The sequence below is a fragment of the Atta colombica genome, unplaced genomic scaffold (assembly GCF_001594045.1).
Source record: "Atta colombica isolate Treedump-2 unplaced genomic scaffold, Acol1.0 scaffold96, whole genome shotgun sequence".
NCBI lineage: Eukaryota > Metazoa > Arthropoda > Insecta > Hymenoptera > Formicidae > Atta > Atta colombica.
In genome coordinates this window covers 2,012,280-2,029,069 of record NW_017259590.1, presented here as the reverse complement: position 1 = coordinate 2,029,069, position 16,790 = coordinate 2,012,280, and the positions used below count along the sequence as shown (strand labels likewise).

The 16,790-nt window shown below is 30.8% G+C and overlaps 1 protein-coding gene across 1 annotated transcript in view; it reads right to left on the bottom strand.

The window, feature by feature from the left end:
• Positions 1-16,329, bottom strand: part of LOC108693720 (nuclear receptor coactivator 2-like) — a 63,409-nt gene extending 47,080 nt beyond the window's left edge. The window contains exons 1-3 of the mRNA XM_018202809.1: positions 16,259-16,329; positions 8,604-8,711; positions 5,509-5,647 (exon numbers count right to left, since the gene is read on the bottom strand). Of these exons, the coding sequence (XP_018058298.1) occupies positions 5,509-5,647; positions 8,604-8,711; positions 16,259-16,281 (270 nt within the window). The 5' untranslated portion in view covers positions 16,282-16,329. The remainder of the gene's footprint in view (positions 1-5,508; positions 5,648-8,603; positions 8,712-16,258) is intronic.
• Between the last annotated feature and the right edge of the window lie 461 nt (positions 16,330-16,790).

Below are 16,790 nucleotides of genomic sequence, written 5' to 3'. Positions count from 1 at the left end.
TATATATATTGTGTAAATATATATGTATATACAATATAATTGTATATGCGCAGAAATATAATATAATTGTATATTGCAGAAAGATTATGCCAGCAATAATAGGACTCGACCCATAATTAGGATTCGGCCTATAATTGGAACCGTCACTTTACATGCGAAAACACAGACGGGAAGTCGATCCCTCCCTTCACAAATAGGTTCCAAAGCAATAACGAACTATAGGCAAACTAGACGAATATTATAAACGAATGAACGGACAGACTCAAACGGCCTTTTGCAGTCCGCATTTCCAGGAACGTGCCTTATTAGCGCGTTTACAAGCAAAAATAAATATATGATATCAACAATATTGTTTATATCTATTCGTTTGAAACTAAATAGATGTACATTTTCAAATCCAAAGTACAGAGTATAAATTATAGATATATGTACAAAATACTTCGCTATAATATATTTATTCGATTTATCTAAATTTATAAATCGAATCTGTTATCGAAACAATAGAACAAGATTAACATTTTACCTTATTTTTCATTATTTTTCCTATTTCACATCTCTTCATTATTTTTTTTATTACATATTGATTCTCAACATAACTCAACATAACGTACTACATAAAAAGCACGTGCTATTCTTTTTGAAACCATAGGCTAACAGGTTAAAACAAAATGCTTATAGCTTACTTTTTCATGTTGATGATCGACGTTCATTCTTAGCGACAGATCACGTAATAAAAATTGAAGAATATCAAGAGTCAATTTTGATCACATAATTTTGTTTTAATGTTAAAAATGAGCATCGAATGTCAGTATCATTAGAAAAGACAATTTATTGCTTAAGGTTGGATCGTCCGGAAAGTTCGTGCCGCAAAAGATTTAAATTTAATAAATGAAATTAAAAATAAAAATCTTCTGCGTTTCAATTTTCCTTCAAAATCGGCAACTTTCCGGACAATCCAATAGATCATTTTTTTTTATTGGTCAATAGTGAAATTCTTTCTTTCGATTGGTCAATTAATTAAAGAGTTTATAGCTCTTGAGTGCGTCGCAACTTTAAGCTTGCAACGCATGCGATTTTGCATACAGGATCGATGCGAGGCGTTAGACTAGTCATTAGCAACCTTGTTGAAAACATATCTGCTGCTAAAAGTATAGCGTATTGCATGCTACCATGTGTGCTAATATGTTGATCTTCAATAATAGATTCAGTGCTATCAAGAGACATAGTAGAACGCTCGAAGCTAAGAGCATTTTTCTTATAAGATTTACTGCTAGATAGATAAAGAATTAGAAGAATATACAAAGGAGATAGATAGTATTTATAAGCCAACTCAAGACAAGCTGTTGTAAAGCCATGGCTAGCAACACTTCCACAGCAGTATATACAATAGCACTACGATTTACAAAACGGCATGTAATGGATCTATCAGCCAAACTAGCACAAAAAAGCATCGTGTGCGACAGGTTTTAGTATAGGCATACTACATTATAGTCCTATATATAAAATTCCTATGTCCTAAAATTCTAGAATCTTCTCCCAACAAAATGTACCCAAGACTTGGTTTTGCATTTGCTGATTGATTTATGGTTACAGGCTTAGCCAGAATAACTTTAAAGTTATCACTACAAAATCATGAGTTTAGTGATTAATCATAGCTAGAAAAACATAATTTTTACATTACATCAAGTTAAATGAGGTTAAGTCTGAACCACAACTTAACCAGATGATGAAAAACCAAGCCTAATACGAATATATAGATTCGCTCGTTATATTGCCAGTGAATCAAGGGCTTAGCCTTAGCAGCCGTTATGCAACTGCTGCTTCATTCAGCCAATAAATGAACGCGAGAGCACGGTTTAACAAAGGGGACCTGAGACCTGTAATTATCGGTATATATCGTTAGCAAATTAATCATATCGATTTAGAAGAAATATACCCGTAATTGCGTCTTCGACCTTTCGAGCGGAATAAACGGCGCGATTATTAGAGATAATAACAGGTTAGAAATCAAACCAAATTTCCGCCAAGATAAAATGAACCCCGAAAAATAGTCTGATGTTATGCAAACGTGAGTTAACTCATAAGAGCGCTTGACTCGAGTGAATTACATTTGAAATGCAAAAATCCATCTCGACAATTCTGCTGTGCGTATTATTTCTTCTTTTTTAAATTTCATCTACTTTAACGTACGATTAGCTCGCTCAGTCAGACTAACAATCTTGGAAAAAGCACGCGATGCATTATATAGAGATATATTATGAAGCACTCGCGCGCGCGCACATACTTATTCAAGGCTTTACTTTGGTAATGAAAATTTGACTGTTAAATATTAAAAGATTAAATTTAAATCAATTCCTTACGTTAAATTCCTTAAAAATTTTAAACCATAAAAAACTTACATTCAACTAATCACAGTCGAATGTGACGAAAATAATTGAATATGATTAGTCAATTTCTTATTTTTAAGACTTAGGTATTCATAGTCGGATCTTATATTCAAAATGAATCAATCGGAGAATCCTATAGCATCTTAAGACTATCTTAAAATAAGAACGAACTATGAATGCCGTCCCTAAAGCTTACATTTTATGCCTTAAAATCTCATTGTGAACGCCGCTTTAGGTTTCAGGACAGGTTTCAAGAGAGTAACAAACAGCCAATAGGCGTGTTGGACCATAGCTTTCTAATAAAAAGGCTCATGGTAAGAATATATCGAATACTGCCATTCAAAGGAAATACTATTCATTGCCTTGTGAAAGACATATTCGAGTTTCTGATCTGGATCCAACCTTCACATGTCTTTCTCTCTGTGCAACGATTTCGTATCTAATCAGATAAATAAAATATATCTCAGCTGAGGAAATATTTTTGCAACAAGAGTTCTTCAAATCGATGACCAAATTTAATTTGTAAGATTATTATTATTTCAGTTTGATTGTGTGTTGCAAGTTTTTTATACAAGTTTAATCACTATATAAATTTAACCATTATAGATCCAATTGCATACGAAATGCGAGCGGAATCGATTACGCAAGGACTCAAAGAAAAAATATCGATATGCACATACATATGTATTCTTAATAACGCAAAGCATGAATTTCCATTAGACACATAATATTATGCGCAAACTGCAAAAATCGGAAAACGATCGAACGATTGAGAGCTCGAGTTATATTTAAAAAAAAAATGAAAGCAAACGCAGGGACTTTTCCCAAGAAATTCAGATCCAAGATTTTCTCGTATTATTCAAACACTTCAACCAAGAAAACCTGTCCCAAGAGGACTCAAGAATGAGACACGGAATTATCTACGAGCAATGTCAACAGAACCGATATATAGTGCATGATATGGTGTAACTACAATAATACAACGATGTTATTGATGGGATGTTTCTCTTCCGAATCTTCGCCGTGAACTTATTTAAGGATTAATTCAAAGTTAATTTTTCTTTTAAGAAAACTGTCGAAGTAAAAATAGCTTCTAAATTAGCGATTAAAAATAAACAATTCCTCATAACCTTCAGAAAATGAAAATGCACTAAAGCTATCAGCTCTTACTCTTTATTGATTTCAATGAGACTTCATTTAAATAAAGTTTTAATTCAAAGTTTGATTAATAAGATACTAAATGGCATAAATTAAAACAGTGAAAAGAATTAATTTACTGTGTACAGAAATAGATAAGTAGTTCAATTTAAACTCTATATTATTTAGAGACAAAAATGATAAAATAAGAATCTTGTATAATAAACGCATAATATTTAATTTTGTAATAAAAAAATGAAATTCATGAATATACAATGAATGTAAATATATTAACAATAAAATTTCATCTTTGCATTGGTTTTGATCTTTAGAAGAAATTTTATTCAAAACGTAATTATCGGATGTATGTTGAAAATTAAGCAAAAAATTAATGAAATAACAAAAATATTTTTAAATTCTACCCTAAAAAAATTCTAAAAAAATTTTTAATTGCCAAGTTATAATTGAGAATAAAAGCGACAAAATTAAAATAAATGTCAAAAATATGTGAATTAACGAATAATCTTCAAGATTACTGTCTAATTTTTATGAAATAAAAAGCATGAAATATATAAAACTTTAAACTCAATATATTACAAATTTTGTGTGCGCTCGCGCATATGTACAGAATGACTCCGAATGTTTCAGATTTATGCAGGATGCTATAATTATGTAGAATACATTGATGATAATACTGCAATATTCTAGCAATCAGTTCAAGCATCCTACATAATTATTTTAATGATTCAAAATTATTTTCGGACCTGTATCTAGCTAACTGTATCTAGCTATTTTCCATGTATAGATTTGGTTGTAAACGAAGATTCACTATATAAGATATTTAAAATAAATTAAATTAAATATTCCGTAACGTAAAGAAAGACTTGGCTAGCAGAGAGTGTCGAGTGAAGTTCATTAAGAACGAGTTTTTTAATATTATACAAAATTCTCATTAAGTTAACGATATAATATCATTTTCAAAAATACCACCGTTCTTTCTTTCGTTTAAATCGATATGTCATCTATAAAACAAGGCGACCTTTATAAGAGAGATTTTACTTGTTCCACAAATCTCTCAATAATCTTAAGTGCTTTCCCAAATATTTTATCATGCTTGCATGGATACGTCTTCGCGATTCGAAAACAACGCCGATCAACATTTAATATCTGCTGATCGATTTTCCGAGGAAAAATGATGAGAAAAGAGAAGATTCTCTCCGATCGTCTTCTATGAGTTACGTAATATCATCTATCTATCTGAATTACATAAAATGACCTCATAGCTTTCCGACGCTTATGAGAAGATAAAATTCGTATACACGTGAGACACATTACAAAGAACTATGAAAATAATATCATTAATCTAAAAAATTTTATTACGCATCTCCAAGTAAAAGAGACTTCACAAGTGTCCTTTGATCATAAAAATGGCCATTTTGTTTTAACATCGAACAGTTAACTTTAATTTTATGAATCTAGAGAACGATAAAAGTATATATAATTTCGCGAATGAAATGTGAATGTTTTTAAATAACCTTTTGTGCCAGCGATTTAATTTCAGAATTTAAATCTCTTTCCACGTGTTATTAAAGTAAAACAAAATTTCTATCATTACAATGTTTTTACATTTGCACTCGCTTTAAAAAAAAATTGTCTTTCTGTCTTATCTAAGGAATTAAAATAATAGGATACGAAAAATAATAATTTCTTATATATTCCATTGATAATCCACTAATATCATTATCATATAAAATTCTACAGTACCTATATAACATCTATCTTGTTTTGAGTATTTGTTTTAAGTATCGTAACCTATGTAATTCTATGACTTCAGATCTCCTAATCTTGTCATTTAAACTGATATGGCATCATACTTTTAAGGAAGAAAAGACGATACTAACAAAATATCGATGGTATGCTCTCCAATGACACAGTTATCAATCATATTTGTATAAAGAAGGCTGAGAGAAATCTGTCTTCTTACCTGATCGACGGTTTTCTGAAGGATCTGGCATTTGTCAGTCTTGCCAGAGCTCATGTCCGTGGCGGAAATCAGCTCGGCAAGCTCATCGATATACAAGTTCTCTTGGGTCCGTCGTCTTTTTTCGTTAAGGCACTTGTTACTGTAAACAATCGAAACGCAGAATTAAAGCGCTATTTTAGAAAAAGTGCGCTTATATTCAGCTCTAAAAGACGAATGCAAAATGACAAAACTACTAGCAATTATTGAAATTATGTATGTCGTAAGTAATTAAGTTAACAGATTAATTAAATATATATTATATTTCATTAAATATTAATTAGTTATTTAAATGTTATTTGAAAAATTGTATTTCATTATATTTAACAAATTGATACTTAAAAATGTTAGAACATCATTTTTTAAGATATGTAATCATATAAGAAAATATTCAGAGTTCAAGACAACATAGTCTTATTTTTAATATTTATGCATAAATATAAATGTCAAAAAAGTATCTAAACATTTATTTTCAAAAATTAGACAAAGAATAAAAGTGCCATTGACAGATTATCTCTTTGTTATTATTTTTAAATGTGATTTCTCCAAGTTATATCTTTCTGTTAATACTTTTTTTAAGTAGAAGTCATTAGATTATTAATTATAGTAAATCGTAAACCTCATAATAAATTGCTATTATTTCTATAACTAAAGTTTTCCCCGATTTTTTCGCGTCAAAAAATATTCTCGTTCGTCTTGTGATAAGAAAAGTATAAATTTTTTCTATACATATAATAATCGACTCAAATTGGTTTTGACGTTTGTCATACTCGCATTTTACACTTAATTTTGCAATTAATAACAGATTTCAAATTGCTCACAAAAAATTTCAATTATGATTGTTGTAATTTTTTAAATTCATATTCTCAATATTCATATTCTCAATATTTAAACATCAAATTAAAATTCAGTAAATATTCGAATTTAAATCACTCTAAAAAAATTTAATTAGCTCTAACTCATCATGTTTGAGATGAGAAGGCATTAATCCCAAATTAGTCAAAGAATCTATTATTAAAAAGAATTTATTGTTAAAATTACAGACCTGAAATTTCTTTACATGCTGGACGTAACAAAACATCACGAAGCATTAATAAAAATCTTACGAAGAGATTTATAAAAAAGAAAATTTTTATCTTCTTTTTTAAATGCTGAACCAATTCTTTTTGTTCTCATTGAAACGTTTGATTGACCTTGCGTGACGTCACATCGGTCTAACAGACTCTCGCTTTACTATAATGCCACTCTGCAATTTTAATACTGTCTTGCCAGTTGCTATTCAGCCACATACTTGCGCGGCAAAATCATAGGATTAAAATCAAAAGTAAAAGTGATATAACTTTAGCGTTTACTATACTTTCCTTCCCACGTTACAAATACAAAAAACTTATTATATTAATGTTATGGATATTCTATAATATAAAAAAAATATTTTTTAAGAAACTTTAAACCTCTTTGAGAGGGACTCGGAATTTCATCAATAATGAAATTCTAAGAATGAAGTAATAATTTTACATAGATGTGATTTTCTATTACTTTCTTTAGAAATTTCTTTGTTTCTAGTAAATTTATCATCTGGAAAAATAATTTTTCCTAACATTGTTATTCTTATTTCGAGTTCTAACATCGAATATCAACTTCTATAGTAAAACAAGATTTAAATATATCAAATTTAATAACTTTTTGACATTTTTATATGTGATAAAATCGTATAAAAAAAATCAGTTTTAGATTTAAATATACTATTTTATATAAATTTCATTCTTTTCGATTAATTAATTAATTAATTTTTATGAATGCAAAAAGATGCAAGTAATCACCAATGTTTGGTTATTGATGCTAATATGAAATTAAACAATAGCCCATTAATAATTACTAATATATTACGCAATTGTTATCGAAACAATAACTACATTTTCCATATTATATGTAAACACACAAAGATGAAATTTATACAATAATTTAATAAAATTTTATTCATGCGCGACATTAACCAAACAGTACTTTAACATTAAAGCCTGTTCAATCAGCGAATGCTCAAAAATGCATGTTTGTGTTTGTTATTAATAATTCGATCAAAACGATAAGCTCTTTAGCAAAATGGATGACAATGGATTACGGCGTACACGCATCGCCAAGCCTTTAAATCATGGTTTCCAAACTTTAAAATCATACGTTCTTATCGATATTTTGGATATCTAATCCTTAATAAAAATTTATTAAAAGAAACTAACTCAAAATTAATTAATTTGAATCCAGAATTGTCACTGTGTTTTGAATTGTCATTGTGTTTTACTTGCGCTTCATCAAAAAATTCAATTTTAAAATTCAATTTTTCAAAGCAGTTCTCCCTTACTCTTCTTACCTTATTTCCCTCATTCTTCCTCTTTTATATTATTTTATAATATTGCTACATAAATTATTAGCAATATAATAAAAAATATTTTGCTAAATAATATTGAAATTAAACTAGATTTTCGTAATTTTTTAACGATAAAAACTTTTCACGATATTCATTAATTTTTCGAATACAAACAATATTATACGCGTAAAAAAAAAATAAAATGGGACACTGATATTCATCTTTTAATCCTTTTTTTCATTAATCGAAATTAAATTTATTTTTAAATTAATTAAAATAACCGATTATAAAATACAAATTTTGATTGTTTCGTTGTTTTTGTTATTTCATTATAACACAACAACTGCATCGCAATTATTATAATATTAAAATTGTTAATTACGCAACAAAATCATTACATAATAATAAAAGGAATCATGTAACAATCAATTAATGAAAAAATACAATAAGGAAAAGAACTTGATTTTGCATATTTTTTCATACATTTAATATAATCATTTGTTTTTTGTCTGTAATAATATTTTTGAAGAATTGTATTAAACGATACTTTGTAATATATAATTATTTTTATTCACTGATAGTCGCATTTGGTACCAAATATGCAATATGAAACGCGGATTATTCATTCATACCGTCCAGATTGCAGATCTGAGCTTTTATCGCAAGAAAAAATAAAAAACAGAAGATTGATACTCACAGCTGCGATTGAGGCTTCGCATCTGATTTCTTTCTTTTCTTGGTAATGCCGCTGGTAATCGCACTCATTTTGACCCACAACGGGTCTTGCAATTCACACGGGCCAGGCCTGCAACAAAAAACGCGATCACAATTAGACAAAAAAGTACATCATCAGAAGATATAAGACATACGAATCTTATATAAAAGTAACAAATCCTTAAATGCATCAGGATATCGATATTATCGAAATAAAATTCTAGAAATATTTCTGCTGTCTTTATTTGTATCAAGCAATTTATCAATCAAAGAATTGTGTAAATAGCTTGAATTTCACTAAAAATACTTGCAAGAAAATAATTCAAAAATAATTAAAAGTATCGTCTCAAAAAAATTCAATAAATACCGCCTTTCATATATCGATAACATCGTAACATCAATAATCGTAACTGTAATGGCACCTCGCAGCTGCAGTTATCATTATCAAGTAATTATTGTCAAAGCAAGAAAGAAAAAAAATATATCAATTTCAAATATCATAATACGCATAGTTCGTACCCCCTATCGTTTGCCGGAGATATTTCTCGGTAAATTTTCTGTCGCCGTCGCAAAGATGGCTCCGTCTTCAAATAATCGAGCTCGCGCTTAACTAATTTGCTGCACGTGGACGAAAGCCACGCGTGCGATTCTTTAACTCCCCCGCGGCCTCACCCCTCCCCTCCCTCCCCCCTTCAATTCTATTGCCTCATCCGCTCTATGCGTGTACGTACACTGTCTCTTCATTGCGTATGATACGTCGCCACTGACATTCCTTCTACTTACGTCGTATTTTCATAATTTTCATTTCAACTCGTTTATTATCTCGAAATCGATGGAAACTCAATATAGAGATAAATGTAGTCTGTTTTCTGTTCCTACACTAGACTGAACTAGAATTCTCTTTCATGCTTTCGATAAATATCAGACATATACCTATCTCTCTTTTAAGTTCCAGAAATGTCAAACAAAATACTAGTTCATCCAGAGAAAATAGACCTATAATCCTCAGGAAATTTGAAATTGGTAAAAAGATCTTTAAGAAATGTACGAAATAGCTCTGCATTAATGAAAAGAAATCGACTCGACATTCACACGGTTGACAAAGCACTATCGAAAAATTTATTTAGTGAACTTTTCGCAGACAATTCAATTCGCTCGATTGAACGTTGCGTTTCTAAAAAAAGTTCTTACACGGAAAGAATGATTTTGCTGAAATATCTAAAAATTTAGATACAGATCTAAAAATAATTTTGTTTGAAATATATATGTTTGGATCATCAAGCAAACATTATGTAAAACTCTAAAACTAATTAATAGAAAAATTTAAAAATTCTAACAGCATTACACTCATTATGTTTGAGCGTCTACATAATAATTTTGACAGTCCAACAAATTAAATTAATTCCAAATCTATATTTAACTTTTTAGATTCTCCAACAAAATCATTCTTTCTGTGTAAAAAATACATTTCAACTGACTTATAATAATATTTATATCTACCGTTTTCAACTGACATTTAACATTACAAATGGCCTGATGGAGATCGAAGATGTATTTAGAAATGTATTTAGATATTACATAAATATTATATAAATTTTAACATTAAACATCCAGCATGATCCGTAATCCTTTATTGTTTCGATTTGATATTTCAATCTTTGATTTGATATCGCAGACATTTTAGACCCATTAAGTTAACGCTACATTTCATACGATAGTATGTATAAAATGATAACTCTGTATGTAACAGACTCTCAGGAAAAGATAGAGAAATAAAATAAATGGTTAAAGTCTCGCGGGAGTCTAAAGCACATTTTAATTCACTCGATATTAAGCTTCAGATTAATATCGAGCTTAACAGTTCTTCAAGCGGCACCCTTCTGGACCTTCGCGTTATCCGAATCCTCTTTCGCGTGAGGCTTCATACAATTATTCTCTCTTCCTTTATCGAAATTGAATTTACCGAGGCCGCTATAAATACGTAGGGCTCACAAGAGCGACTCGAAATAATGCCTTGAAGTACTCCCGGCAATGTAATGCAGCGTGCGATTCCTTGAGATCGTCTTTTTTTTTTCTCACACTCGTTGCAGCCGCACCGCAGTTTATCATCGCGCAAGCGCGCGCGCGCGCGACGGCGCGAGCCTCCCTTCGCCCTTTGTGCATGCCTTTTCGGTTCGTTTCCCCCGAATCAATAAAATTCCTTTATGGCGACACACGCCAGGACAGCGTTATAATAAACCGGGGAATCGGCTGCTAACAAAGTGCCTAAAGATAATAGATAATCGCGCGCACAATAATGAGTAGGTATTATACAGCGATGCAGAGGGTGTCCCGAAATTACCGGTCCTATCTTATCAAATCTCTATTCGTAATTCGTGTATTAATTCCCCAGAATCGTGTTTCCGATTTCATTTTCATCAGAGATCATGCATATTAGATAAAAAAATTAATAATTTTTATACACAAATACTAATTCAATTGCAACTGTCTGCTAAATAAAGAGGTAGAACAAAAATGACTCTTCCTTTAGTAACTTGCATTGAATAACTTTAGTAAAAACTTTGAAAAGTCATTCAATGCAAGTTAATTTTCGGTTATCAAATATATGTTGACAATGCAAAATCTTATCTCAAACTTTTGTGTCACAGTCATGTAAAGGATATGATATTTGTTATCTAAATTGTGTACGCGTCATTTTAAAACTCTTTAAAACTTTTGATATCGCATTGGACTTACCACTAAAATAAATTGTTTTTTTATCACTTACACTGAGAAAAATGTTCTAATTAAATCAAAAAGGCCTGATAAAAATGAATTTCTGGTTAATTGATAAACAGAAATTCTGTTTTATTCTCACCAAAATAACATTCTTGTTACATAGTCTTTTTGTTGTTTTGTAATCACAATATTTTTCTCAATAAGTATTATCTGTACATCGAAACATACATATATCTTAGAACACCCCGGCAAGCAAATCAATTAAACATTATATCTTGTATCAAAACTCTTGAGATAATAACTATAGTTATGTGCACAAAATTACTTATTTACTCGCTTATGTAATTGAACGGGGGATATGCAGACTTCACGTAGATTTTATGACACAAAAACTCGCAATTGTACAGTTTTCAGAAATTACAAATTAAGTGATTTTTATTCATGATTAACGAGCAATAACGGAACAATTGGCTATATTCGGTAGGATGGTTACAACTGCTTTGATAAATGCATTATGTTCGCGACTGATTCTCTCGTGATCGTTGTCGATTGTTAATTTATCGGTATGTCGATAATGCAATTAACGAGTTGTAAAATGTATGGACTGCATTGTAAATTAGAGGCGTTGCATCACTTTTCTGGTTTAACTCGCGCTTGCGCGCGCTCTTTTTTTTTTTTTTTGACCACATATTAATCCCTAACTAACAATGAGACCATTCTTTCTAAATACACTTCGTATGCTTTTTTTTCTTTTACTCTCTCTTCCGTTTCTTTCTCTTTCCGTCTTTCTTTAAAAAGTGAATATATGTGTCTATATGCTTGTTTCATTTTAAGCAGAGAAGATAAAGACAAACGCGTATAGCATTATATGAGTTCAATAATACTTCATGTCTTTCTTTGCGCTCCATTTCTTTCATATAAACGCATTGTATTGTAAGAAACAGTCGAAGAATTATTTTTATATTTTTATATTTTTATATTTAAAAATGTTTATATTTTTGATCGAAAAATTAGTAAGAATTCAACTAAATTGAATTTTTTTATGTAAATGTAGATCAGCTGTTCCAAAAAAAGTGATATAAATTGAAAATGTTTTGTCAGAGATAAAAATGATTTGCTTATATTAAAAAACATAGAATTTCTACATCTTGTTTTCGCGAATGTTATTACGGCGTCTAATATACAACATATATATATAATACAACATGATAACGTAAAATCATGCAACATTGAAAGGATTTATTTTTCTTTAATACATCTCATATTACTCTTTCAGAGTAATCGTCGTTTTTTTACAAAATTTCAAATACAAATGTTACAAAATATTTAAATATTAAAAAATAACAAAGGAAATAATATCAAACCACAAAAAAGAATGAATATTTAAAAAACTACACAATGAAGTAATGGAAGAAAAATATGTAATTCCTGGAGAACAGCTTGTAGCATCAATACTGCAAAAGATTCGTAATTTTGTATCAAGAATAGACATATAAATATTGATGTTGATTTACATTATCGGCCAAATATCTGCAAGAAGATTATTTCTCTGCAACAAGACCGATGACAACAATTAAATACAAAAAATCAAGTAACTTTAAATCAGGCGATTTTTATGTTACTTTAATCGGTTTCGAATTTCGGCATGACACAGCAAAAAAAATCGAACGAAGAATTGTAAATCCGCGCATAAAATAAATGCAATTTAAATCTCGTTAACCAGTAAGCAACGACCGATACAAGGATTCGTCTCTATACGATTAAAACAGCACGTATTACAATCGCATATGCATATTTGCGGATGTCATTTTAGTGAATTTTTAGTATCACAATACGTCTTTCTCTCAATTATGTAGAATATTGTTTAATATATTACTATTAGTGATGGCTTCCTCGATTGACTTATAATTCTGATAACAAAATTATTCAAAAATCAAATTCTTTTAATATTTTCAAACTAACGAAAAGTCGAGTTTTGTTTATTTTTACATGTAAAGTCGAAATGTTAGTAAGAATGAATAGTGCAATTCAAATAAATGATTATGCTTAATAGAATCGTTAGCAATTTAAGTAACAGGGCTATTTTTAATTCCTACTCCTTCCCCTATTAACCTGCAAAAACTTTTTAACTCTTTGAATTCATTAAGAAGTTATTTTTAGCAATTTTTATACGCAAATTAACAAAAGATAAATCGTTAAAATTTATTCGATAATTATTAGTAATTTGAAAAAAAATTTATCAAAAGAAATAATGAAAGAATGAGACATAGCAATTACCATCAGAAATTATTTAAAATTAACTTAATCGTAATTTAGTGAAATAATACATTTATTACTTCCAGTTATCACTAAGAAATTAACAATTAGTATACAAAATTAATCTTTCATTTTTTTTATTTAATTTAATTTTTTGATGAATATATTGAACTTTCGCAGTGTCACTATGAGCAGCTTAAACATTTTTATAGTAGAAATTTTTCTATCTTTTTAGAGAAGAACTATGGGATGTATTACGTTTCACTTGTGATGAAATGCATGATAGATGAACGACGAAAGATAGATAACATTATAATATATCTTAAGAGTATGAACTTAAGATAACATACTCTTGTTCTAATTACCTCGACCCAAATTCATGAAAAATATTATGCTGCTACATCGTGAAAAAAAAAAGGATAAATTATTATAGATTGACGAAATTGTACTTTGCTTATATGTCTGTATCGAATGCTTGTTCTGTTCTATGGAAACGAAAGTGCGTGACGAGCGTTAAAAAATGATTGTGAATTGATTAAGTGAACCTGTCATAAACGTCCGATTGCAGTAGCATCTTGTTAGCATAGCGGAAATAGTTTCACTATCTTTAGAACACGCCCGCGAGGTATCGTTTCTACCGTATCGAACAGTCATTCTTCAACGAGTTGTTATACGTCTGTTAGTATCGTCTGAATTAACAAAGCGTCTATTAATGATCGATCAACAAGATTAAAGTGATAATTTACGTGCAAAAATAGCGCGTTTGAAATGACAATACACATCATTGCCTTAATAACAGTTTGATGAAAGCTAGAAATATATGAGTATCGAAAGATTAACGAATGCAAAGACATTTCGCGTAAATTAATGAAGCCGTTACGAATATTCGATTGAAGTAAATTACATAGTATTGACGTTACATAGCCGCGTCACGCTGGCGGATATAACACGTCAATATATGCATTATTTTGGAAGGCGAAAATTTAATCAATTGCGGAAATGCCAGCATTTTTAGCTTTAGGATAGTTAATAAACGGGCTTATCGGCTAGCAATTTTATGCAAAATCGTGCGCGGCTTTCACCTGTCTGCCGATTTTTATCGCCTAAAAATACATACTCATTGACTGCCAAACACGCGACGATGTCGTTCGCCGAAACATACAAAACAAAATGTGACTGCATCTATTTCGAGCCAGTCCATGTCGATAACCTTGTTTAAAAGGTACGTAAAAGGGATTTAAAAAAATCTAAGAATCTCTTACATGTTACAGTAACGATTGCCAATAATGAAAAACAACGCGCAAAACATTGAAACAGGATACAAATATCTAATAAAAAAGAATTGTCAACAAAATAAATTGCTTAATAGACAATTCCTCTAGCAATAGAATCACAAACAGGAAAATTCTGAAAAATATGTTTTTAGTTGTAAATTAGTCCTACATATATATAATTGAGAGTAAGAAATAGCAACTAAATCAAAATATATCTTATCCGGAAAAATCCTAATTTTGCACGGAAAGACCAATTTTGCTCAAGTATCTAAAAATTTAGCTAGCTGAAAATAATTTTGTTGAATCTCATCAAAACAGCTATGTTATAATTTAGAAAACTCAAACGAACTGTTAGACTGTTAAAACTTTTTACAATATTATTCATCATGCTAGAGTGTCCTACATAATTATTTATAATCCAATAAAATTATTTTCAGGTCCGTCAAGCTAAATTTTGAGATGTCTCAACAAAACTGTTCTTTCCACATATGAATTCATACATTCTCAATAAATTTGCGATCAATAAAAATTGTTTGTATTTCTCTTATCTCGTAAAGGATTAGAAAAAGTGCGTTTTGCGTACAAATATAAATATTGTTATTGAAAAGAATCAGCTGGTCGATTCTTCAAAGGTATCTCTTTCAAAGGGAAAAGTTGCGTGTTATATACTATAGGCTCCTTTAACGATAACTTCGTAATAACGTAACATTCGGAATGGGCGGAGATTGATCGAAAGTTCGGCCTTGAACCGCCTTGATAGAATAATCGGACATTTTCGAAGGAGCCGGTTCTATGTTCGACGTCAACGCCGCAAGTGCGTTTCGTGATGCGAAGCCAAAAAAACCCAACGAAAGGCATCGATCGAGAAAATTGCTGACTAAACCGACAATCTTTAGCCGTACAAGTGGCTATCGTAAAAAACAACCGACGAGACGAAAAGTGCTAAGTGGATGGCAAATAATCTGGTCGGGAGAACGCGATAAGTATCGCGCGGAAAACACGAAGAAAATCGACGCTGGTTTAATTATGGTAATTTCACAAATGCGTATATCGCATTGTAGCAATTTCATGATTGCGGTATTAATTTAACACGGGAACTTTCTCCACATTTTAAGCACCGATAACATCATCTATCGTTTCGAGAAGAAAAAAAAATCGCACGAGAATAAAGAACCGTTTTCTTTGATGGATCTTACAATTCAGATCATGCTCTTTGAGTTATACTTGTGAAAATATCGATACCTTCGCTTTATACCTCACATGCTTTGTAAGTTTAACTTGTACTTGTGAGAATATTGATGGCTCTCAGTTTTATGTCGCACGAGATTGGCTTAAAATGCCGACGTTCGCAGCTTTCGCGATTGAAAGGTATGATCACTTCGAAGCTTACCGCAGATTCCGTTTCTCCATCATCGAAGATTTTCCTTCCCTCGCGCTTTTATTCACTCGCAGAGCAACACACCACCGTCACAGATCGTGCGTTTCTTCAGCACCGAAGATGTATTCCGATTCCACGGAACGTTCAGTTTCGATGACTCTTCGCTATGATGTTTTTCGATGATCGATCCCATAGTTGCTTCAAGGGGATTCGTAATTTCCTGAGCGAGGATCGTAATCTGAGTATGGAATCAACATTCGCCGACGCGAATTCTCCGAGCGAAACTCATTCGAAAATTCTTGTCAGCAATTCGATCGATAAAAACACTTCGTGTTGATATTTGTTGTCGAAGATTTCTGTCTATTTTTGCAACCAATTCCGCATTTCAGGAAGCTTCGCTTCAGTCATTCGACACCTTGCATTCGCGGATGTGTAGTTCGCGAAATGCCATTCAGCATATATCCCAACAGTTCGTACAGTCATTTCAACAATACTGATCTAATAATAAAATTCCTCCGAAGTTCCAGTCTTTCCGGTCCATCAA